Below are 9,693 nucleotides of genomic sequence, written 5' to 3'. Positions count from 1 at the left end.
CTACCTACTTGGGTTTGGGTAATTTTAGGAATAAACTTAGCTTTCATCAAGTGCCACATCTCATTCCATGTATGAATCATTTCTAAGCTTCAATTTGCTCTATTTCTCTACAATTCATCGTGCTAGACTTCGAAGTCATGTTTTTGCCACTAGAATCCTATGATGTTCTTTTACATAATGATAATTGAGGAATAATTGCATTGCATCAGCCCAGTCATAAAATATTTCTTCATCTAATGGAGAGGGTGTTGTGTGTGCACCCCGAAGACGCATTCTAGCTACAGTGCGTGTTTCGGGATCCCCACTGCGCGCCGCGTGGTGCTCAGTGGGGTGTATGGGGGCGTTGTACACCATCGTACATCCTGCATGCTGATGTACGACAGTATACAGTGCCCCCTACACCCCACTGAGTGCCATGTGACACTCAGTGGGGACCCTGAAACACGCACTGTAGCTAGAATGTGTGCTTTTGGGGGGAACATATAACCTGCCCGGCATCCAATGGGCCATGAAACTCTAGCAGCTCCACTTCGATCCTATAGGTGTTAGCATGCTAGGTTTCTAGTTCTTTATGGCACTCAATTGGAGGATGCTTTGACTGCAAGCAGTAATTAGTCTGAATATGTGCACGATCTTTGAACTATTGTCTCCCTTTCTTGATAAAGGAGGTGGTTGGTGGTGGCTTGGGCACTACCACCATCTGCTCCCTCTCTATTTTCCAGTCTGGTCTCAACCTAGCATGGCCAATGGACAGTTGCTGGCAGTGCCCCGACTAGGGTGAACTCTTTGGCTCGGTTGAAGGTATGTTTGAGAGATGGCTACTACTAGGGTTTGAACAAAGCCTTTGATGGTTTCTTAAATCAGATTCACTTTTATCACACTTGGGGCCGATAGGGTTGTCCATTAGAACATCTCCTAACCTAGCTCGACCTATTGTTGATCACAAGAATTGCAAGGATCAAAGTTGGTTTGTAAAAGTGATGATCCATTCACGACCATTGTTGCAAAAACCAGCAGTTACAACGACCAGCAAAATTGACATGGAACCATGTGGTATTGTTCTAAAATTAACTAGTTAACAATTGTGGTTGTTGCCTATCTGCATAATATGTTGGGAAGCCATAGACCAATAATGCTTATGATCGATGTGTTATGCTGACAAATCGAGAGGAACCGTCCCTTTGCTCTAACAAGATCATCCGTCGAACTTTGAATTAGGTCGATAATCGAGGAGAGCGCAACCAATGCTTTGATATTATTTTAATGTATTTAATAGGAAGATCACTCCTAAATCCTGCAAGAATCGACACCCTAGCACAGTATCTAAGGTAATCTAAGGAAACAAGAAATAATGAGAAAAAATACAAGAAATAATAAGAAAATAGAGGGAACATAAAATAAACTCCTAATTAATCTCAATTTTGAACTACTTTGACTCTTACCCCTCATATTTTTAATAAAATCTACTTAATTTGACAAAACCTAACTATGATAAGTATCCTATCTTGATAAACATTTTAAATAAATATATATCCAAATACAAGTTATGATCCAAAACTAGAAAATATCCAAACAACAAGATTGGATCATGCCTTAATCAAATTGAATTGAATAATTTTGAATTGATTGATTTATACAATTTGATTTTTTTAAAAATAAAATTAATAAAGTTATTTAAAATATATATAAATGAAATAAAATGATAAATTAGTGGTTCAATGAAATTCTAAAATATTCATTTAATACTTAAAAACTATAACATTAAATAAATATCATAATTATCACAAAATATTAAAATAGAAAATAAAAAATTGATTCAAATCAATTTCTAATAAATTGATGAATTGCTTATTCAATTCGATTTTAAAAACATTGCTTATGACATTAATTTTTTTTTCTAACATTGTGGATACTGATTTTTTAAAAGATTTTGAAATAGCGATGATGACAATGGTGATGATGTGGTAGTCGTGGTGATAATGTTGAAGTGGTGGTAGTGATGATCGTGATGATATAGAAGTGATGGTGGTGATGAGGATGATGGGAGTGAAGTGTAGTTGTAAAAAAAAAAAGGTAAGTCTCACGATTAAGATTCGTTAGTTCTGTGGCAATTAGGTTTCACTATTTCGATGTACAGGTGAATCATAATTTCACTGGCAAAAGTCGAGTTTCACTGAAATTGTGAGTTTTGCAGATGAAAAATAGAGTTTCGCTGAAACTATGAGTCAAATTTTGTTGAAACTATGAGTTTCGCTCTTTCACGCTTTAACATAATGATAAGATCATCAGAAATGTTTCCAAATTTGGCAGAAATTGGGTGGGTGGGTATGCAAGAAATATCGCAATATCTTCTGACTACTATGTGAAATACCATTATTCTGAAAAATAGCAAGATCATTTTCCGAGTCTTTTTGCACTATGCTTCATTAATCAATAGTTTGTTTACAAATAGCTAGCTGCTAATGTCAAAAAAGCCTGACCATAAGAAGGATACAGTTAACATCTTACTGAATAAATGAATCTGTATTCTCTAGGATATATCCTAGACATGTTATACAGCCATCATTATCCTAGCAAACTCATCAAAATTTACAAGGCCATCTCCATCTGTGTCAGCCTCATTTATCATCTGCTTTGCTTCCTCATCGGTTAACTTCTCCCCCAGATTGATCATCACATTCCTCAACTGCCAAAGGTAATTATTCCATCAATAATTCATGCAAGAGTTGAGATAAAATACTAAAGAGAAAAAAAAGGAAAATGACTAAATCACAAAAAAAGGAAAATGACTAAATCACCTCATCAGCAGAGATGAAGCCATTTTGATCCTTATCAAAAACTTTGAAAGCTTCTTTAAGTTCTTCTTCTGCATCGGTCTCCTGCATTAATGGAAACACATTATTTGTTTCACTTTTCCTTGTGCAACCTGTCTTTTTTTTTGTTATCTTATTTGTATTTTATTTTTCAGTAGAAACAAAAAAAAATTGACATTTTCTTAATATATTTCGGTTTAAGTAGGCTATTAAGAATTCAGAAAAACATCCAAAATGCACTTCTTTTTCTTTTTTGGCTAGGCCAAGGAAAATTCCTCCATCACCAACCGCACATTGGCTGGCCTCCAGTTGGTAAAACCATTGAGGTCTCACCTAAGACTCTGATGTAAACCTGAGATCGGATTTATAAGGAAAACTGTCAAACTGTCGCCTACCACTACAATTTATCTAAAAATATCTATGATTATCTAAAAAAGCAGGAAATACAGTAAATAAAGAGAAATTGAAAGGACTTATAGAGGGGCACATAATTTGTAGGTTGGAGTAATGTTATCAGTACGGTGTGTATCAACTTGTATCAGCCGATACTCATCGTATCGGTAGAAAATCGATACGCTGCAAGCCTGAATCTGTTATTTTTATTAAATGTAAACAAATACAAAAATTATTTTTTATTATTATTTTAAAATTATTGTAATAATTTTAACGCGTGTCACGTTATGCTTGACAAGTAATATTTTTTTATTATTTTTGGGCCAATACAGAACGATTCACTTGGGTATCGGTATCGGCTGATACAGCTTAATCAGTGGCCAAACGATTCAGGGTTGATACTGATACTGACAATATTGGGTCGGACCAATCTTGCTAGTTTCAAGTCCCAATCCAAATCTAGATCTGGGACAGGGCCGACGAGGGGAAGTTTAATCTGAATCCAAAAAATACAGTAACACTGGATCCAGTAAAAACAAGTAAAAAAAGAAAGCTCAATCCTTTTCACAATATTGATTTGGCCGTTAATGACACGTCTATAATAGCGACATACAAGTATAGAGTAAAACCGTATAACGATGATGTCATAATGTCAGCGTTATTGATCAATAATGGTGATATTTAATGGTCGTTAAATAATACCATCAAAAGTGATTTAACAGCAAGATTTAATGGCTATATATATCATCATTAAAGACAATCTATAATTGTGGTATTTATTAATCGCCATTAGAGACATATCTTTAATGGTGATATATAAAGTCATCATTATAGATATATCTATAATGAAGGTATATAGTCATCGTTATTGCGGCAATTCAACTCCAGCAATAGCGGTGAGTTTTTGTGTCACCATTAATGAGTTTTGCTACTGACCCTCATCCTTGTAGTGACAGATCCAAATATGAAATAAATGCACGATTGTTCAAAGCATTTTATGAAACAAATCATTTCTCAAAACAATTGAAAAAAAAAACAAATTGACTTTTTAAATATTCATAAAATAAAAAAAATCAGGAAAATATTTAAATATATATATATAGAAATGAAATAAATGATAACTTAGAGGCCCAGTCATATTCTAAAATATACATTAACACTTAAAAACTATAACAATAAACAAATATCAAATTTATCATGAAGTATTAAAAAAGAAAATAAAAAATCGATTCCGACAATTTTGAAACCCAAACTATAACTTTATCTTTATTTATAGATTTTTTTGTTTTTTTATGACGAGAAACCCTCACCAAAGCGAGAGAAAACCCCGGGTGGGGCCCCATGATCATTTTTTTCAAAAAGAAAATTCTTTAAAAAAAAAAAAAGACCACCCTGCCTTACATGGCTCACTTCTGAAAGAGATATTATTATTATTATTATTATTATTATTATTATTATTTACCTTCATTTTCCTCACCATTAAATACAAAAACTCGCCGAACTCAATGGTGCCATTGTCGTTGATGTCCACCTCGCTGATCATCTCCCTCAATTCCTCGTCCGTAGGGTTCAGACCAAACGACTGACTGGTAATGCATCCTGAAATTACCATTAAATTAATTAATTAACTACTAATTATCAATTCTTTGAAGCACCCTTTTATTTTCATTAATGAAAAAAAAACTTGATTGTTTTGGAAATGACTAACATGTCCCAACTTCTTAGGAGTGCAAACATATCGGATATCCGATCTGAATCTGGTATAATATTTCCCGGTTCAGGTCCTTTGGGTAGATCCGAATGTGCATTTGCATCGGACTTTAATCAGGTTATTTTCTGATTGGGATATGCATTTTAGTTCTGATGTAATTAGGATTCTAATCAAAATCCAATCACGTTGCATTTTTTTACATGTTAGAAGCATGTATTTTTTTCGAAGAAAAAAAGCTGGGGTTAGGCAGATCCCCACCAGTTATACAACTCATACCATTGGGTTTTGAACTTGCAATGTCCCAACACAAGAAGACGTGCACTAACTGCTCCTAGTATATATCACTTATAGTTTGGATCTGGATTCAATCTTAGATCATCATATCTTTTGCAGATCCGGACTCTGATTTGGATCGTGTAAAAAAAATTGGATTTGTATTGAAATGGGGCAAAATCTAGCCCTAATCTGACCAGTTTGCAGCCCTACACTTCAGCTCTCAAAAATGGCCATTGTAGCCCTTTTGGTAGTAAGCATGTAGGATATGGATCAGTAACCTCTTCAGAATCCAAACGGTATCCGTTTAGTGGTTCAAGCACATTATTTGACATTCTTATAAGTAGGATGGCAGTGGGGCGGGGCAGGGCAGGGGACAAGGTCTCCACCCCCGCCCCGCCTCAAGATGAGAACCTTCATCCCCGCCTCCATCCCCGGCGGGGATGGATTTTAACCTCCACCCCTGCCTTCATCCCCGTTTCATGTCCTCCATCCCCGGTTCAAACAGGGATGAGGCGGGGTGGGGATATTGCGGGGAAAAGTGACAGGGATGGGTTGGGGCGGGGATGAGGCAGGGAAAAGTGTACGTCCATCCCCGAACGGGGATGGATTTTAACCTTCGTCCCTGCCTCCATCCCCCATTTCATACACTTCATCCCCAGTCCAAACGGGGCGGGGCCCGCTTTCCCCGATCCACTGCCATCCCTACTGATAAGAGCCCAAAGCCCTTTCATGAGAAAGTGCATGCAGTTCCAAAAAGCGTGATGCGTCACCTTTCCATAGGAAAAGGCTTCCCTAGCCTCCCCTAGCCATGCTTACTTGAGTGTTCAGAGTGCTCACTTTATATTGTGGTTCAATTCTCCCTTCTCCATCATTTCAAAATATAAGACTTAATTTAGGGCTAGTAAACGAGCTGAATGAGCAGAGATTGGGCTGTTAAGGCTTGGCTTGTAAAGGGTACTTCTCTGATCGAGCTTGGCTTGTGAACTCATCAAGAGCTAAGCCGATCACGAGCTAGCTCATTTTCTTAAAAAAAAAAATAATGTTTTTAAGCTTGATAATATATCAAATATGTATATAATATATGCAAAATACATATAATATAAGTATATTATATAATAATATATATCACATATGTATAAATTATATAATATATACATATATAAGATGTAAAACGAGCGTATACAAGGCGAGCTTGTCATTTTCGTGCTCAGCTCATTTACCTAAATGAGCTGGCCCATAGCTCAGCTCGCCGAACTCAATTACCGAACAGTGAGCTGCTCGTCTCGTTTTCCAACCCTATCTCAAGTAGGTAGCAACCTATTTTCTGAAGGGTGCATCCTTTGCCGCAAGGCCAATTTTACATTATGGACATCAAAACAGTGCACAGCCAGCATCACACCTCCCAGCCCATAACAGAGCGTCTAAAACATAGCAATGGCTTCTCCTGATTATCGAAAAAAAAGAACCCATTTTCCCATTGTTGTCAGTATCGGTGTGTTTCGGGCTGAATCGCCCTATACATATATCGTATCGCCAGAAAATCAATATTCAGCCCTGCCATTTTCGCATTGTTGTCAGTATCGGTGTGTTCGGGGATGAATCGCCCAATACGTATAGTATCGTATCGCCAGAAAATCAATATTCAGCCTTGAATCGGTATCGCCCGAGTCACCTTAATCGTTTGAAAAACAATTCATGGCTGCTAAACTTAAAAAACAAGTAAAGCTATGTGTTGGAAAAAAACATGCATATTTTAGTTATTAAAAAAGTAAGAAATAGTTTTATTAGTTAAACGAGATAACTAGCGGATTAGAGCCATACTGTCACAACCTAGAGGCCTTGAAGTTCCAATTTAACCGAGATTGACCGAGAGAGAGATATCCTGAACCGGTTTGTTTTATAAAAAAAAAGTTTGTTTTTTGAAACAATTTAAATTTGATTATATATATAAGGTAATACATCCGTGCTAAATGAAATATGCTAAATAGGTTTTTCTGCTTTTTAGGTATTTTTTTTAGCGGTTTTAACCCCATAAATGTGTTGGGCATGGTCAATTTACTAGGAATTTACTCCTACATTATGTGTTTTCCATTAAAAAAATGATTTGAAGCCTCTAAATTTTACAAAGATTTTAGGTCAATGAATTTTTTAACCTTGTAAAAACCCACCCATGTGTCGGAATAGAAGATTCTAAGAGCTGATACCTATAAAATCAAGTTCATAGATCACATCTGTACGATTAAAATTTAAAAATAAAATAAATAAAAAAACCTGAAAACCCCATTTAGCATATTTTATTGAGCAGGATGATATTTATAACGAGCGTATGAGTTGAATTGAACTGAGCTTCCCTGTTTACACTTGGTTTAAATATTTAAACAAGTTGACTCATAGCTCAACTCACCTAACCCAGTTTTCGAGCCGAACAACAAGCTGCCCGTCTCGTTTCCCAGCAGCCCCCCAATATCCAAAATCACAGTTATCAGGATCAGTGGGTGCATCTTGCAAACACCCCAAAATGGCAATTTACATCCTTGTCCGTTGTCACTTGAATGTAACCAAGGTCAGGTCAGGTCAGGTCAGGCCAGGCCAGGTCAGGAACAATCTGGTTATTTTCAAAGTAACCAAGGACACATCAACCTTTTGCCAATAATAAAATAAACCACCAATGAGGGCTCCCCTTGTTGGAGTCCAGATCGGGTGCAATCACATGGCACAAAATTTGTGCATTAAGCACCTGATCGCCCTCCATCAATCGCCCTTAATCCCCCTACAACTGACATGCCTTGTATGATCGGGTGCTTAATGCACAAATATTTGTACAATCATATTGCACCTGATCTTTTCAGGCTTGTCAGGTAAGAGCAGCTAGTGCATGTCACCTTGTGCTGGGAAGTTGTAGGTTCAAAACTCAATGGTATAATTGTATAACTGGTAGGGGTCGACCTAACCCCAGCTTGCCTTTCAAAAAAAAATAAACAACAAAAAACACTAAATTCGCGTACATCACTTCCCAAAAACTACTTTGCCAAAAGCCTATTAATAGAAAAAACAAAAATCATCAAATACCCCTTATTCTTTTACATAATATTTCATAAACACCCAAAAAAGAATTAAGGTAAAAAAGAGAAAAAGAAAATAGTATACACGGCTGACCACTAATCTCTCCAAAGTCCAAATCTGAGAGAAAGTGAGAAATCCGAAAATGTAAAATGGCAATATCAGCTACCTAAGTCCAGCTGAGGCCAAAAATCGATTGGAAAACCCAAAAATTTCAGCTACCTACAAGAAGAAATTGCAATTACCGTCACCATTGTTGTCGAATAAGCAGAAAGCTTCCTGGAATTCCGAAATCTCCTCACTGGTCCAGTCCGCCATTATCGATCTTCCTTTTTGTCAATTTCGAAAATGAAACCCAAAAGAAGAAAAAGAAAGGGAGGAAATGGAAGAGAAGGAGAAAGGGTTTGACACTTCTGATGTGAAGAAGAAGAAGAAGAAGAAGAGGGAAGGGAGCGAAGAAGAATAAGACGTGGTTTGGTGGTGATTGGCGAGTTGGCCATTTTATAGGCTTTTCGTGCCTCTTAATCACTGTGATTAACACTAATTAACCCTGTTTGTCTCACAAACTACTGAAATGCCACTGCTTTTTATATTACTTTGAAACATTTTCGTTTGTCATGTCAAATGACTGAAATACCCTTCTTCTTTCTTGACAGTGTCGTGTCTTTTTTTTTTTTTTAAGGCAAGCTGCGGTTCATACCAGATATATCTTGAGCCTCATGTGGCAGAGGGATTCGAACTTGGGTCTTCAGCTTGGCACAGGACCCTGTTTAGTATATGGGCTACATGTCTTTTTTACTATATAGTACAAGTATAATAGTTTTGGTTTTTTTTTTCTCGATGAAGAACCTACCAAAGAACGGACTTCCCCTAGGTACTAAACCCCAGATGAGTGCCCTACATACTAAGGACATCCAAAGGCAATTTTTTTCCGTTTTTTTACAGAGAAGGCTGCGGTTAGGCAGACCCCTACCCGTTATACAATCATACCATTTCGGGTTCGAACTTGCAACGTCCCAACACTATTAACTTTTTTTTATGATAGAAGAAAATCCTCACTGAGAACAGGTTACTTAATGAGCCCGCTCTCTTCCCAGCCTTACGGTGCCCCAACTTTCCATGCACCAATGTGATTTGATCCTAGGCCTTCAACTTGATACAAGACCTTGCTAACCACGATGGTACTACAATTGACTTAGCAGAGCCTAAATTTTTTGTTGTTTTAATTTTGATATTTATTATTTTTTTTGCTACATCATAGTTGTGATCTACATGTTCTTTAAGTGAGAACCGGCTTTTAAATAACCATAATCAAATAAATGTTGGTAATTCAAAAATCAATGATTATGAATGCATTAATTCTTTCTAACTCAAAAAAATATATATATAAGAAATATAATCCGAGGCTTAACTCCCACTAAATCAATATTGTTGAATGCA

The 9,693-nt window shown here is 36.6% G+C and overlaps 1 protein-coding gene across 1 annotated transcript; it reads right to left on the bottom strand.

Moving 5' to 3' along the window:
- Positions 1-2,397: 2,397 nt before the first annotated feature.
- Positions 2,398-8,649, bottom strand: LOC149830599 (calmodulin-1-like). The gene is made up of 4 exons (XM_090015876.1): positions 8,499-8,649; positions 4,669-4,805; positions 2,799-2,879; positions 2,398-2,686 (listed from the first exon to the last, which is right to left on the bottom strand). Exons 1-4 carry the CDS (start codon positions 8,569-8,571, stop codon positions 2,552-2,554), a joined length of 426 nt encoding a protein of 141 aa, XP_089872002.1. The 5' UTR covers positions 8,572-8,649; the 3' UTR covers positions 2,398-2,551.
- Positions 8,650-9,693: the final 1,044 nt, after the last annotated feature.

The sequence above is a fragment of the Nuphar pumila genome, chromosome 8 (assembly GCF_984573655.1).
Source record: "Nuphar pumila chromosome 8, dmNupPumi1.hap1.1, whole genome shotgun sequence".
NCBI classification, from domain to species: Eukaryota; Viridiplantae; Streptophyta; class Magnoliopsida; order Nymphaeales; family Nymphaeaceae; genus Nuphar; species Nuphar pumila.
The sequence above is the reverse complement of the archived record's forward strand: the minus strand, read 5'-3'. Positions and strand labels throughout refer to the sequence as shown.